Here is a 16,677-nt window from a genome sequence, read left to right as displayed (position 1 = left end):
GGGGTTGTTCATGTATCCAGGAAGTAATGGAACCGCCTGTTCATTTATCCCCCAAAGTATTCTTCTTATCCTTCAGCCCAGTCACTGAGCTCCTCCAAGGTCTGGCCCAGATTCTGCCTATTGGCTATCAAGGTCTGCCCTCTGCCAGCCAATGATACACCACAGGAGGCAAGCCTTTGAGTAATTACAGAGTAGCTCACTTCCTACATTCCAGAGCATTAGCAAAGGTTGTGCAGTACAGTGCCCTTTAAGATTCGCGATTCACTCGCATTGTTGGCCTTCAACCCAGCTTTTCTTCACTGATTTTCTTGGACACGATAATTGGGCCTCTTTTGCCCTGACAAAACAAAAACAATCCCTGAAAATCTAAATCGAGAAATTCACAAAGATGACTTGCAGCAAAGTGACAAGGAAAATACAGCATTTTCAAAAGTTGTAACTGACAAGACAGAAGTCAAAGACGAGCCGAGTCTACAGTTTATTCCCCATATAAACAACAATAGCTCATTTGGTATTCTGTTTACACAACATAGCAGCAAGAATAATGCCTCCTAACCCGGAAACCGAAAGTCGTACAATGCCCCTCAAGGCATTGGTGAATGTCTGAACTATTGTGGGCACCACATTTAAGAGTATTTGTAATAATGTTTGAAATTAAAATGTAATTTTTGTTCCTGTTCTTTCCAATTATCTTCCAAATATTTTTAATTGCGGAAGATTAAGAAACCAAAGTCCATTTATTACAAATGCTAATGATGATGTGAAGAAAAATAACACTAATATTTTTGTGTGGTTGATATAAGCTTCCATGGCTTATCTAGTCTGGGCGCCTGTAATTTGGTGTGAGCATTTGTAAATGAGGGGGATGTTGATTTGAACTTGACAGAGCTGCCCTGTAAGCCTTTGAACAGAAGAACGGATTAATGGGAAGTACATGAATGTGTGCCAACCTATTAAAGCTACAGTGTTCGAAAACCCTTTTCAGGTACAAGTGCACAACACAAGGCATGGAGCCTCAGAGAGCATGATCAAACGGCACAAGTGAACTACTTTTTTGTATTATTGTCGGGGTTAAAGCAAAAAAAAAAATAATAATAATAATAATGATTATTATTATTAATAATAATAAAAATTGGACTGAAAACTTGTTCTGCTTAAAATGACTGCAGTCAATTAATGGTCAATATTTTGCTGTGCAGTGGGGTGTACATTGATTCGTTTTAAATGATGTCGTAAATGACAAGTAAATATTTTGTCCAAACGGGGATTGAGATTCGAACACAAAATATGAAATCATTCAACCGTGTGCTGGATGCATTAAAGCAGTGGTTCTTAACCTTGTTACCGTGGTACCGAACCCAACCAGTTCATATGCACATTGACCGAACCCTTCTTTAGTGAAAAATAAAAATGGGATTTTTTCAATTTCAAGACATTAAAAAGTGCATTTATTAAAAACAGAAAAAAGTAAACAGGAATAAAAGACATAAGTTTTTTTGAATTGTGTGGTAGAGGCTCTGTCGAACTCCTGAGACCGATTCACCGAACGAAGTAAACAATGAGTGTCAATAAGGGGGTCCTTCCTGCGACTTTTTGTGCATTCCGATACATTTTAATGAGTACAAGGCCCTCTATAACAGAAAAAATATTAAAACTAGAATCTGCATTTAGTGGCATAAAGCACTCACACTTCAAATTTTAAATTGGACATTTAGAATACAGTCCACATTTTTGTCTGTTGTCAAATGAATGGCACAAATTTTACTCTGTCGCACTTTGAGATTGCTGAAATATGAAATGCATTTCAAATGAAATTTTTACTCTTATAATGTTGAGAAAAAAATGTATGCCCTGCAGTTTTGAGGCAAATTTGGGTTTGTAGCTTGCAGATATGTCATGAGTGCAAAGATATGACACGTGTATATAGATAGTCTTGCCAGTGCATTCTTATCAATAGTGCATCCTTGGATGCAACTAATGCTTGAGATGTGGTTCAGGAGAAGTCATGCTCTGCTATGAAAGCGCACAATTGCACTTTTAGGTCGCAGACACAGGGAGCCATTGATGCCGGTGCGTTTGTTGTTGTTGCCAGGACCCCGGGTGGTTATGAGTTGTGCTCAAGAGAACCAACTGCAGCCTCGTGTGTGGCTTCTGACCAATTTGGTTGAATGGCCCATATAAGCATGAGCAGAGAGTGAGGGATTCTCTCTTTAATACATTTCATTTATCTAATAACAATCAATACATTTACATCATTAATACGCTTGTGTGGACGAAAATGAAAACTACATGCAGCTACGTAGTTGTTGGGTGTATGCATGACTTCTCCCATCTGGAAACGACATTATTGATTTATGACCTCATTAAGTGCAACCAGTGGCGAACAAGCTCGCTTGTCACCAAATAATTTACACTAATTAAAATTGTACTTGAAGCTATGTCGTGAGGATGTGTCACAATCGCTAACCAGTCTGTCAAACTCTCAGCTCCTTCAGCTATTTGACGTTTAGCAAGGAGGCTCCCTTCTATCAGGCAAGTCAGACTTATTTAGGGGCCAACTATCAGCTTTCTTCTCCCTCCAAACAAACCATGAAGACAAACCCACCACTCTGCCTCTGCAGGAGACGTGTCAGTGGGTATGTACGCATCACACTAACTGCATTTCTGCTACAAAAAAACCCCCCAAAACAAAACAAAAAATCCCAACCAAAAAAATGTGACATTGTGAAATATAAAACTAAACTACTTCACTTCTATTTGGCAAGATATTTGCACATTTGAATCATTTCATAGATTTGTGACATTTTAAATGAAAATCTTTTTCAACCGATACTGAAAATCTCGTAATGTCAAGTAAAAATCACAACTCAGGACGTTATTCTGATTGAAAAAAAAACAAAACAAAAAAACAACCAAGTAAGATTCAATATTTCAAAATTCAATACACCATCAATCCAAATGGCTTATCCTCTATCCATCCATCAATTTTCTGAATCGCTTATGCTCAATAATATCATTTTAATCTTCTAGGCCACTCCTCCCATCTGATGTACGGGACGCCATAACAATAATTTCCAGTTTAGCTGTGCGTATTGCAGTATTTTGTATCTTTTTCTGTTCGAACACTGATTAAATTGCCTTTTATGTTGTTGTTTAAAGATGGAAGAAGCATTCACGTGGTTCCAGAGAGACCTTGGTGAAAATTGTACTCAGACACCCACCCAAGCACTTAATTCCAGTCTTTCACGAAAACACCAGGTTCCAATCATCCATCCATTTTCCGAACCGCTTTATCCTCACAAGGGTCGCGGGGGTGCTGGAGCCTATCCGAGCTGTCTTTGGGCAACAGGCGGGGGACACCCTGAACCGGTTGCCAGCCAATCGCAGTAACAGCAGGTTATTTTAGGAATTTGTATGGCGTCTTTCACTCGATTTATTATTCCTTGTAATCCCTTCGTCAGAATGATACTTTCAAGAAGAATATCTTATTCACCACCATTGTGGCTGTGTTTTCTGTTTCCGTAGTAAAAACACATGTTGTTTAACCGCAGTAGTACAGATCTTGACTGGGCCTGCCAATTACTTGCATGTAGGTGACGTAAGCATTCCAGCGATGTGAAAGACACATCACCACCACTTATCACAAACACTTGATTTCATTTATTGTCGTCAAATGTGGCACAACCCATTATCAGGTCCAGGAGGCAATTGCTTTTTCACATAGGGACAGGTAGGTTTGGATCTTTTTTTTTTGGGGGGGGGGGGGGGGGTCTAAATAAATTCAACTGGCATTCAGAAACTGCATTTTGTATTTCCTTAGGTTGTTTCTGTGTGATAATTGGTTTGATGAACTGGAATCTTTTTGTGTGATAAATTGCAAAGACATCAAAAAGGGGAAAATACTTTCACTGTGTACAACCTATTGTTCATTTTAGTCACCACATCTTTTGGGCGCCTGCGGCCCAAATTGGACGCACCATACAGCCCAGTAAAAGACTCCCACAAGGCCACCATCTTTGTGAGCTCCTTCACAGGCTTGATTGTTTTGATCATGTGGGCTATGCACACTAGATCCAGACACTCCTAAATTCAAGTGCAGGAGCGGAATATGGAAAGGACTGCTTGTATATGGCCCTCTGTGAGCCGTCACCTTACCGTGGTGGAGGGGTTTGTGTGTCCCAATGATCCTAGGAGCTAAGTTGTCTGGGGCTTTATGCCCCTGGCAGGGTTACCCATGGCAAACAGGTCCTGGGTGAGGGACCAGACAAAGCACGGCTCAAAGACCAAAGAAAATTAATGGATCTAAGTTTCTCTTGCCCGGACGCGGGTCACCGGGGCCCCCCTCTGGAGCCAGGCCTGGAGGTGGGGCTCATTGGCGAGCGCCTGGTGGCCGGGCCTACACCCGTGGGGCCCGGCCGGGCTCAGCCTGAAGAGGTAACGTAGATCCCCCTTCTCATGGGCTCACCACCCATGGGAGGGGCCAAAGGGGTCGGGTGCAGTGTGAGCTGGGTGGCAGCCAAAGCCGGGGACCCTGGTGGTCCGATCCTCGGCTACAGAAGCGAACTCTCAGGATGTGGAATGTCACCTCTCTTGCAGGGAAGGAGCCCCAGCTGGTGTGCGAGGTCGAGAAGTTCCGACTGGATATAGTCGGACTTGCCTCCACACACAGCTTGGGTTATGGTACCAGTTCTCTCGAGAGGGGTTGGACTCTCTTCCACTCTGGAGTTGCCCGCGGTGAGAGGCGTAGAGCAGGTGTGGGCATACAGAATCCCCTATCAGAATGAGTTTCAACTCCCACCTCTGGCAGAACTTTTCCCATGTCCCGGAGGAGGCATTGAGTCCGAATGGACCATGTTCCGTGCCTCTATTATTGAGGCAGCCAATCTGAATTGTGGCAGTAAGGTGGTTGGTGCCTGTCGTGGCAGCAACCCCTGTACTCGCTGGTGGACACCAGCAGTAAGGGATGCCCCAAGCTGTAGAAGGAGTCCTATCGGGCTTTTATGGCCTGTGGGACCCCAGAGGCATCTGATGGGTATCGACTGGCTAAGCTGAACGCAGCTTCAGGGGTCGCTGAGGCAAAAACCCGGGCGTGGGAAGAGTTCGGTGAGGCCATGGAACCCGACTTCCGGACGGCTTCGAGGAAATTCTGGTCCACCATCCGGCGTCTCAGGAGGGGGAAGCAGTGCACCACTAACATTGTGTATAGTGGGGATGGGGGCGCTGCTGACCTCAACTCGGGACACTGTGAGTCGGTAGGCAGAGTCCTTCGAAGACCTCCTCAACTCCACCAGCACGCCTTCCTTGGAGGAAGCAGAGTCTGAGGACTCTGAGGAGGGCTCTCCTATCTCTGTGGTTGAAGTCACCTATGTGGTTAAAAAGCTCCTCGGTGGCAAGGCCCCAGGGGTGGATGAGATCTGCCCGGAGTTCCTCAAGGCTCTAGATGTGGTGGGGCTGTCCTGGTTGACACGCCTCTGCAACATCGTGTGGTCATCGGGGAGAGTGCCTCTGGATTGGCAGACCAGGGTGGTGGTCCCTCTGTTTAAAAAGGGGGACAGGAGGGTGTGTTCCAACTACACTCCTCAGCCTCCCTGGTAAGGTCTATTCAGGGGTGCTGGAGAGCAGGGTCCGTCAGGAAGTCGAGCCTCAGATTGACGAGGAGCAGTGTGGTTTTCGTCCCGGCCGTGGAACAGTGGACCAGCTCTACACCCTTAGCAGGGGCTTCGAGAGTATGTGGGAACTCGCCCAACCAGTCTACATGTGCTTTGTGGACTTGGAGAAGGCGTTTGACCGTGTGCCTCGGGGAGTTCTGTGGGAGGTGCAGGGTACCGAACCCCCTGATACGGGCTGTTTGTTCCCTATACCAACAATGTCAGAGTTTGGTTTGCATTGCCGGCAGTAAGTCGGAATTGTTTCCAGTGGGGGTTGGACTCCGTCAAGGCTGCCCTTTGTCTCCGATTCTGTTCATAAACTTTATGGACAGAATTTCTAGGCGCAGCCGTAGTGTTGAGGGGGTCCGTTTTGGTGGCCTGAGTAATACATCTCTGCTTTCTGCAGATGATGTGGTACTGTTGGCTCCTTCAATCAGGGCTCTCCAACTCTCACTGGAGTGTTTCACAGCTGGGTGTGAAGCAGTTGGGATGAGGATCAGCACCTCCAATTCTGAAACAATGGTCCCTCGGAAAAGGGTCGAGTGCCCTCTCTGGGTCGGGGAGGAGATCTTGCCCCAAGTGGAGGAGTTTAAGTATCTTGGGGTCTTGTTCACGATTGAGGGCAGGAGGGAGTGAGAGATCGACGGGCGGATGGATCGGTGCAGCGTCTGCCGTGATGCGGACCTTGTATCAGTCTGTCGTGGTAAAGCAGGAGCTGAGCCAAAGGGCGAAGCTCTCAATTTACCGGTCGATCTACGTCCCAATCCTTAATTTAGCTATGAGTATGTGATAATTAGAAGACTTCTGTTTGAAGTGTATCTTCTGGTAAGAAGGGCCCACCCAAAAAAACAAAACAAAACAACAACAAAAAAAGATGACGTACGTGGCTAAAGAGTAAAATTGACTTAACATATTGACGGGCCTAAATTGTGGATTCATTAAATTTCTATTTGGGTCCAAAGGCCATTGATAGCTTATCGGAGGACCCCCAATCACTAAATTCAAGCCACAGTACACTTCACAACAGTGAGGCATGGCAGTGCAACCATAACGGTATCAGGATGTTTCTTTAACCCCCTGAGGAGTCTGGCCTATTTACCACATAGCAGGAATCCTAGGTCAGTTTGCAGATACGGTGGAACCTTGATTAAACCAACAAACATGGGTTCGTCCATTACAGCCGACTGACTGTTAAATTTGCCTTTAAGTACCGTATTTTCACGACTATAAGGCACCATTAAAAGTCTTAAATTTTCTCCAAAATGGACAGGACGCCTTATGATGCGGAGCGTCTTGTGTATGCGCTGAGTTCCAAAACCTGACTGACAGCCGACACGCTGTTTATATCGAGAAAAGGCGGAAGTGACTGTGGACAGGCATGCGACAAAGAAGTCGGCCAATCAGTGAAGGCTGGGCGTGTATATATACATATATGGAGAGAGAGAGAGAGAGAGAAAAGGCAGACGTGAGTGATGACAGGCATGCGGGAAGAAGTCCGCCAATGAGTGAAGGGTGGGCGTGTAAGTGGACGCTAAAGGGACGCTACAAGCAGGTACCAACACCTGTATAGAGTGTGGCTATGTGCATTGTTGCAAAACAACTTCGGTTTTGGTTTCTAAGAACCCCCGAAAATAAATTCTACAAAGAGACACGCCTACAAAGCTCAGTTCAAACTTCAAGCCATCGGTTATGCTTTTGGCATGTGTGCCCATCTCACAGCAGCGGTGAAAAACCAAGTCAAGCAAATGAACTCTGAGCTTGCCGTTATTCCCGGAGGCTTGACTAAAGAACTCCAACCGCTGGACATCGGCATCAACCGGGCGTTCAAAGTAAAGTTGCGACCGGGCGTTCAAAGTAAAGTTGCGAACGGCATGGATGATCGATGGCAAACACAACTTTACAAAGAGTGAGAGGCAGCGAGTTACGCCACAATTTGCGAATGGATTGTGGCTGCTTGGACGAACGTGTCTGCTTGCACTGTTGTTCGAGTTTTTGGCAAAGCCGGCATCATTTCTGTGGAGCCACATGGCAATGAGAGTGACTGACAACGAGAGGGAACACGGCGTTTTTGATGGATTACCGGTACTTGCACAATTGTTCAATTCTGATACAGAGGATGAGGACTTTGATGGATTTCTGGGTGATGATTGATCGAAAAACGTGAGTACATTGTACAATGGCTAAATAAAATACAACGGAACTCAGTTTTAGTTCCGTTGCCGTTTTAAAAACGTGTTTTTAGCTTGTATCTGTATGTCTTGGCATGCTACCGTATGCTTCAAGCTAACGTGTTTTTAGCGTGCGCGCATGCATGCCGTATGTTTAAGCTGGCGTATGTTTTACCACTTTAAAATTGCGCCCAATAATACAGTGCGTTTTGTCTATGTGTAAAATACAGAAATAGCACCCATTAATGAGACTGCGCCCAACCATACGGTGCGCCGAATGGTCGTGAAAATACGGTACTTTTTTTTCGTGGATTAAAAATACCCAATACAGTCAAAGATTATTGGAAATAAATAAAAAACTCTTGGAACCGTTTTGGAAAGATTTTAGGGCCGCCAAACACTGACCGATGTGTTTGAATCTGACTGAACACTCGTGCAGAGTGTGGAGTTTGGCAACTTTTTTTTATAAGTAGCTGATCACCGCGGCACTGGTTTTGTGGCGATTCAAATTTTGAATGGCAATATCGTAAACTTCAGCCAATTACATTGCACATAAAATTGGACATGCTAAAAATACATTTGTGTGTTTTACGCATCCAAAAGCTTGTGGTAAAAATGTACACGAGCGGTATGTACCACTCTGGGTACAATTAAGTGAATGTGAGCGAGCCCCACCTTTTAATATAGCCACACAATTAGCCACACTTGAATCTTTATTCTAACCCACATTCTCTTTGTGAAGCAACCTGCGTCTTTCTTGACCGACACTCAATCTTTTTATGGATTAAAAAAAAAAAAAAAGAAAAGTGGTCCAGTCCGAAATATTGTATAGGGAGCCTCAGAACCCATAAGAAATTGCTCAGTGTGTGGACTTAGTGGCCAACTGTCAATTTTTTGCGATGGTCTGGTCTAAGTCTGGTTTGGAAGCATAGCGCAGTGTGCGGCAGATTTTAGGCTGTGGTCAAATAGGTGAGCGAGTATGCCTGGCGGCACAAATGACGCAATTGATGCGACGTGAATGGGAGTGAGACCGCAAATTTGCTTATTTCCCGGCGTTTGAAGATTTGAACTTGAAGCTGCATTGCGTTGCAAACACCCAATCAGCATGGAATCACAATTTGATTTTTTGAAATAATTCAGCCGTATCAGTCAGTCTTCATTTTCATCAGTGCTAAGTGAAACTGATCCGTCGATTGAATGACTCTGGTGGCTCTAAACACAACTCATTAATGCAGCAAACAGCTGGACAATTCAGTGGTCTGTGTATTGAGTATCAAGCCTTTTATAAGATCATGTACGCATACTTGTAACACTACTCCAAGAAGCGGTACCTGATACTACTACATGGTAACATCAACGCATCGAACATCCATCATTATATTGCAGAGCTGTCGCACATAGTCGTTGATATTCACAAGTATGGTTTTCGCTCAACTGAGTGACATTATACATAACATTACACACACTATATAAATGAAGTAAATTCACAAGTGGAAGCCAATCATAGCATGCTTTGCACAGAGATGCTAGAAGTCTTTACGTCCATCCATGTGGCCGGTGGGTCGGGGAAAAAAATGAGCACGAAACATCAAGCACTGGTGCTCCTCGGAGAACGACACCATTTTTTTGATGTACAACCCTGCTTGTGTCACAAATGCTGATTCTTGATCAGCTACACATCTGAGGTGGAAATGCTAATCAAAACGTTTCTAAGAGACTTCTGTCATGGCGCAAAACACGAACCAGGAAAGCATTAATTTGGGACACAAGGCAAATGTTTTAATCATGCTATATAGCCCACTAGAAGCGCTGCTTTTGATAAAAAATAAACTTATTTGCGAAAAGATAAGTTGCCACCTATGCTTGTATTTGGAGATGAATGGTTTTCACTTGAGACTGTTAGCATCAAATTGTCGAAAATCAAACGATTGGAGAGCATCATTTTTTTTTCTTCGAAATTGACTTTTTTTTGGTATGACAAAATGTAGGATGGCCTTCCCATCCATAAGCTGAAACTCTTTTTGGAACTGGACTTCTTTGTGATGCTCACAGGTCAATTCTGGACATAGGCAAAGCAAATGTACATCAATAATACATAATAAGAAAAAAAACTGAAGAAAGGATGATTATGTGCTGTGTCCTTATACTGTCTTACCTGCGGTAAAGCAGTGTTGAGCTGTCTCTGAAGAGAGTCCCTTTCATGGCCGACCTCATGCAGCTTACCCTGAGCCAAGCTCAGATTTTCTTGAGTCTCTCTCAGAGTCTCAAGAAGACGATCCCTCTCCTCTAACATGGACACCATCAGAGACTCAAAATGACCTTCAGAGTCTGACTGTAATGGGGAGCCGGACCCTCGACGACCTGTACCACCTCCTCCATTGGGTCCTTCCGTCTCACTGATGGTGGGCATCACTTCACACATCATCTACGATCATGGATTGAAAGAGAAGTTAGGACATTGACAGGAAAAGAATCACAACAATATGGAAGCATCACAATTAAACAATACTGCTGTCTTTTATAGCCAATGCAAAAGTGGCTATGACTGAGTAGAATTGGTTGGAGGAAAGGCTTTATATTTTGAAAAATACTGTATATATGAAATGTACGAAACCTACAGCTACTAAGATCAGTAGATTTCATACAGCAGTTATCCCTGCTCGTCCATAACCAAAAGGTATGACAGAAAACAACTATATAAACACACGGAAGAATGTGACTAGCCAAGTTATTTGATATTATAGTTAGAGATAGGATATTTTTATATTAAGTATATTCATGTCTTGGCATTTATAACATTAAAAATGCATTTGCTGTGACACAGTCAACACAGTCAATAGTCAACAAAACATACCTATTGCAACAGCCTCTTTATCAAACAAATTGGTTGAAGCTGCGAAATGTTGGAGCAATACATTCGCTCAGCAAAAATAGTCCTATTTGGTTCTGCACAAAACAAAACAACTGTAGTCCCATTTTTGGAAGCTTATGGGTAAAGGCTACCATAACAACCATGTAACAAGTTTTATAGAATTACAACCAGTCTCTACAACCTGGAGATTTAGGTCCTTCACGCAGATTGCTAGAAATCAAATAAATTGGATTTTGCATTCCAACAAGGGAACAGATTAAACCTGGAAGAAGTTAATGGATGCAAGAAAAACACCAGTTGACCTCACATGCCAACAGCAATTACCTTTCATGAACTACTTGTGGAACCGCATTTTTGTTTGTACTTACAAGTAAACCGGACAAAATGCCTACACTTGTGTCTAGCATTCTTCAAAACTGAAGGAAAAAAAAACCCAAACCAAAATCAGATGGAATCAGGTGCTGTGAAACTAAATTACTCTGTGCCATATGCAGGCAAATAGTCCAGTTCAAACCTGCCATTCCGTGTCGCTGAGTTTTATATCGAATAGAAACTCCAGAAAAAATGGAAATGCTGGCAACTACTGGGAATGTAAAAGGGGAGAGAGCTGTAATTGAGCTGTGATGCTCCCCGTGTGCGAGCACATTAAATGCAGACAACAAGCAAGGGGGACGAGAGGTGTGAAGTTTGATTAAAATTCAGTTCTCTCAGATGCCGTGTGGCTGTGAGAAAAAAAACATAGTTGTGACAACATTCTGTTCTGCTGGGTTCTGTGCAAAAGGCAAATAAATGCCAGACCTACGCTTGCAGCAATTTTTGCAGGGTATCTGTGTCCAACGGGTTATGAGTTCATGAGATGATGGTGATAGGGAAAAGCATGTGTCATGACAGATGGGAGGTGCAAATGCATCAATAGCATGTACACCAAAATACAAAGTTTCAATAAATGGAACGACATTTGAAACTTATCCTTGGTCAACATCTTTTCTCTGTAGAAGACCTAGCTTCGGGACTTGCATTCAATGGTCTTCAAATAGGTACACCTTAAAAACAACAAATATTCCCTACATTTAGTCACCCATTTGCATGTGTTACTTGTTACCTATGCAATATACTCAGGAAGTTGGTCAGACGTCAGAAGTTCAACTTAAAGAAGTTTGACGTCTGTCCATATAACACAAACCACTTGTCACACGCACACCTATCACTTTGCGTTGGTAGTTGTTTTTGCACTTAGATAATTAAATTAGTAATACCTTTAAAATCAACAATATTCCCCAGTGGCAGGTAAACGAGGTCCAGGTACTCCTTTCAGGTCGTGAGGGGAACAGCCAAATACCCAGACATTAAAATATTTACTCCTCTCAGAAGGTGGAATAGTGTGTATTAAGGCTTTGGGTATGTTTCCACTGTAGACAAGGCCTCAAAGCAAGCCCATTGGAGGCAGGATTCCAACTTCAGCTGGCAAACTCACACAGAGCTAGCTAGCATTAGGCAAGTAAACTGGTGATTGATTCAGTGATTGCATACCTACAAGTGTTTTCCTTACGTTTCAAACAAACAACGACTTTAAAAAGTAAACCTTTTCCGGGTGGATTTATCACTTTCAAACATGTAGACAGCAAACGATACAGCAAGCAATGTGACGTGGAAACAGCTGTGCGATCACTAGCCTCAGCTTAATTTAAAGCTAAATTCTTTGGCTTTAAATCCGTTTGGAGTCAACAGTTAGTCAACGTTAGCTACTGCCAGCTACGTGGCTAACGTTTGCTAGTTGGAAAGACTAACTTCGCCAAGATAACGATGCGAGGTTAGCTATAAATTGATCAAATGCCAACAGCTCTCGGGTCTATGTGCCAGACATAGTCTAATGTGTCGATACGTTCTTACAATACCGAGGTAAGACGATAAACTAGACAAAAACGATTAGTCGCTCAAGTGACGTTAGCGCGTCGGCTACATTAGCTTTTCGTCGACTCCGAGCTGTAGCGTCACCACATCGGGATCAACTCTCAAACTTCCAGAGAACGTTGAACGCTAATTTTCGTCGAGCTGGGAAATCCACAAGCCGCATAAAATCCCATTGTTCGAGTTCACAATGTTATATCCTTTCCTTTGGGGGATATTTCCACGTTAGCGTCTGTCAGTCCAGTCCTTCCCTGACGCGACTGCCTGCCAGCTTGGGCAGTCGGGACAGCCAATGGTGGCCTTTCGGTCGTGAGCTTTTTCATGAGCCTGGTCGTCCGCGGCAGGGGAGCCTTTCTCGGCTTGACAACAGGAGAGGAGGGGGGAAGCTGCCACGCTCTGCTTCTTCTTGACAGCCCCCCCCCCCCCCCCAATAAACAAATAAATGACATAAGCATTTAAAATATTTACTTGGTGTCCAACGGTACGAGCATCACACACCTTCAGTTTATTGTCGAGCAATTGTGTGGATTGTTACCGGCAATGTAAAGCTAAAGTAAAACCTATTCGTGCAATGTAACAATGTACGTATGTAGAGATAACATACAAATGCCTTAAAGTACACAATTTTTATTCCACTGTTGTATTATTTCTCTTTTTCCTCGACGGTAGTTGTAATTAGGATGCATTACAATACTTCTTTTCAAAACATCGATTCAATTTTAATGGCCCAAAAATGTAAGTAAGGGATTACTGTATCAATGTTACAAATACTGTATAGTACTAGACTAAAAAAAAACAGCCTCTTTATGTGACCTACATTCTTGGTTTAATTGCCGATAAATCAGTTGCGCCATCTTGTGGGGAATGAAGGCAACATACGTTCAAAATTATTCATTCACCACGTTATTTTTTTATAAATGAGGTTCGCGTTTTATCTTTTGAAATATATTGATATAATGATTTAATATTAACAGTGTACTTTATTACAGATCATTTATTCCAACGTTTCCCTTTCAGTTTTATCGGGAATTATTATTATTTTATTCCAAGACCAGGATTACACACATCCATCCATGGAGATGGTGCCAGTGTGATTTGTTTCAAGTCCGTACTTAAGCAGTGAGTGAGTGGGGAACACGTTTTTATCTTAAAATTCGCAATGCGTTTATTTTGCTACTCATATACCGCCGATAACAGATAGCACGGATTTTGAACTAAAGTTTATTTGTAGTGTACCTGTTGTCTAGTGTAGGAATAGTTGCTACGGTTTTATTATTACCCATAGTTATGTTCTGTGTTCTATCCCAGCTCCGGCCTCCCTGTGTGGAGTTTGCATGTTCAGTCCCCGGGCCTGCGTGCGTGGGTTTTCTCCGGGTACTCCGGTTTCCTCCCACATTCCAAAAACATGCATGTGTAACCCAGCCTTGATAAGACTGTTATTTTATTGTTAGTTCTGTAGGGTGATATTTGTTTGTGATACTGCTGTTTCCGAGGGACAATGAACGCACCGCAGCGCTCGGAGCGAGGACCCGTTAGCGAGAGAGACAGAACATTCTCGCACTTTCCCAGGCGGGTCGAAACGAAAGAACAATAAATGAAAACTTGTCCTTGAACCTCTACCTGTACAAGATAGTAAAGTTAAATCCTGTGGCAATCTTTCTTTTTTTTCTTCCCAAGGCAAGAGAAGGGTTTAGAAGAGATAACGTTCCTGGCTGGGTTTTTTTGGGACTCATAGACCATCAAAAGATTGGACTACGTAGTCTGGAGATTGGATGCCACGTGGGACGTTGGTGAAGGACATCTTGGACCTCAAAGCCACCCGTCCCCTGGAGGGTGGTAGGACAGTTGAAAGGAATTCCCTTTTTTATTTTGTTGAATCTGAGATCTCAGTCGTTTTTTATGGGTCAGATCTGATACCAAAAAACAACTGATAAGAACTGATAACAATTTAACTTACTGTATGTTTTTTCCTTGTTCATCTTTATGCATTCTGGTTCAGTTTCCCATCTACTCCTATTGTAAATATTCACTCAATATATTTTTTTATAAAAACCTCAGTCAGTGTGTCTTCTTCCTGTTGGAGGTTTCCCCTTGACTCTAACTAGAGTCTGCTGTTGCCAATCTCACTGTGACCTTAAGTAGTGCACCCTAACTCAAATAGATTTGATAAATTGACACACTTTCCTTTGACTGACAACTTAATAGAAGGGTGCCACTAGTAGCTGCACCTAGGGTGGCTACACATGGCAGGCTGATTGAACACGCTGAATTGTCCCTAGGTGTGGGTGTGAGTGTGAGCGCGGATTGATCGTCTCTGTGTGCCCTGCAATTGGCTGGCAACCGGTTCAGGGTGTCCCCCGCCTACTGCCCGAAGACAGCTGGGATAGACTCAAGCACCCCCCCCCCCCCCGCCCTTGTGAGGATAAAGCGGATCGAAAAATGAAGGAATGAATGTTCTGGAAAGCGCTTTGTTACAGCTGCAGTTGTTGTGAAAGCGCTCAATAAAGATGTATTGTTTGTATTGTACTGTACTGTATTTGTAAAATGTGAGCAAACAAAATAAAATACAACTGAAGTGAGCTGTGACTTTGGCATTCATCCATCCATTTTCCGAACCGCTTTATCCTCACTAGGATCGCGGGGGGTGCTGAAGCCTATCCCAGCTGTCTCCGGGCAGTAGGCAGGGGACACCCTGAACCGGTTGCCAGCTAAATCGCAGGGCACACAGAGACGAACAACCACCCGCACACACAGTCATACCTTGGGACAATTTGGAGTGGTCAATCAGCCTGCCATGCATGTTTTTGGAATGTGGGAGGAAACCGGAGGACCCGGAGAAAACCCACGAAAGCACGGGGAGAACATGCAAACTCCACACAGGAAGGCCGGAGTTGACTTTGGCATTCCCATGTGGAATTTGCACATTCTCCCTGAGCTTGTATTGGTTTTCTCCGGGTGTTCAACATTCTTCACATCCCAAAAGCTTCAGTCCGGATCACCGAAGTGTAAGTTGTCCTTCGGTGTGAATGTGAGTGTGAAGGCTGTTTATCTGCATCACACCGTGCGATTAGCTGGCAACTAGTCCAGGCCGGGTACCCTGCCACTTGCCGGAAGTAAGATGCACTCATTAGCCACTCTAATGAATACAACCAGTATTGAAAGTGGGTGGATGAATGTGTGATAGACCACAACTGGATATGTTGAAATGCAACACCAGGTGGATTACAGGTCTTTTTATTACACTTCTATCCCCCAACTCAGTAATGGTGATGAATGTCAGCCTTGGTCTCAGTGCATTCCTCACATCTCAGTGTTTACACATTACACAAAGAAATCTAATTATTCCATGCAACGAAACAAAATAAATGTATTACAAATTGGTGTGATTGTATAGTGTATAATGTGAACTAAGATGTTCTCTGACAGCCACGTGTCCAGTACTGACATTAATACAATTCCAAACCCCATTCCGTAATGCATTTTACGTTACAAGAAGAAATGCAGAACATTCACCCATCCATACATTTTCAACACCACTTATGCGACAGGGTCACAGCGGGTGTTGGAGACTATCCCAGCTGGATTTAGGCGGAGGGCCGACTACACCCTTGACTGGTCACCAGTCAGTTGCAGGGCAAATATATGTAAAATGTCACTTTACAGACAGCATAAATCACTGTTTGGGCTCATAACAATTAGCAATTTATTGAGTGTATATCAAGGCAGCGTGGTGGTCAACTGGTTAGCACATCGGTCTCACAGTGCAGAGGTCCAGGGTTTCAATCTGGGCTCAGGCCTTCGTGTGTGGAGTTTGCATGTTCTCCCTGTGCCTGCGTGGGTTTTCTCCAGATGCCCTGGTTCTTAGGCAAACAACAATTCGCACTCACGGCCAGTTTAGAGTCTTTAATGAACCTACCATGCATGGTTTTGGAATGTGGGAGGAAATCAGAGTACTCGGTACCAGAAGAACATGCAAATTTCATACACTTAGGTCAAAGCCTGGATTTGAACCAACCACCTCTGCATTGTAAAGTGGCTGTGCGAACCAGGCGCCCATTGTGCCACCTTGAGTAAGAATAGA

General features: G+C 43.6%; 1 protein-coding gene across 10 annotated transcripts in view; it reads right to left on the bottom strand.

The window, feature by feature from the left end:
• The window catches only part of ppfia1 (PTPRF interacting protein alpha 1), a 57,053-nt gene extending 44,277 nt beyond the window's left edge, over positions 1-12,776 (bottom strand). For all 10 annotated transcript variants that reach the window (XM_086106241.1, XM_086106242.1, XM_086106239.1 and 7 more), the window contains exons 1-2: positions 11,945-12,776; positions 9,972-10,241 (exon numbers count right to left, since the gene is read on the bottom strand). In XM_086106241.1, coding sequence (XP_085962367.1) covers positions 9,972-10,241 — 270 coding nt within the window. In that variant the 5' untranslated portion in view covers positions 11,945-12,776. The remainder of the gene's footprint in view (positions 1-9,971; positions 10,242-11,944) is intronic.
• Positions 12,777-16,677: the final 3,901 nt, after the last annotated feature.

This window comes from Hippocampus guttulatus, chromosome 3 (assembly GCF_054856545.1).
Source record: "Hippocampus guttulatus isolate MCC_2025c chromosome 3, RoL_Hgut_1.0, whole genome shotgun sequence".
Classification (NCBI taxonomy): domain Eukaryota; kingdom Metazoa; phylum Chordata; class Actinopteri; order Syngnathiformes; family Syngnathidae; genus Hippocampus; species Hippocampus guttulatus.
The sequence above is the reverse complement of the archived record's forward strand: the minus strand, read 5'-3'. Positions and strand labels throughout refer to the sequence as shown.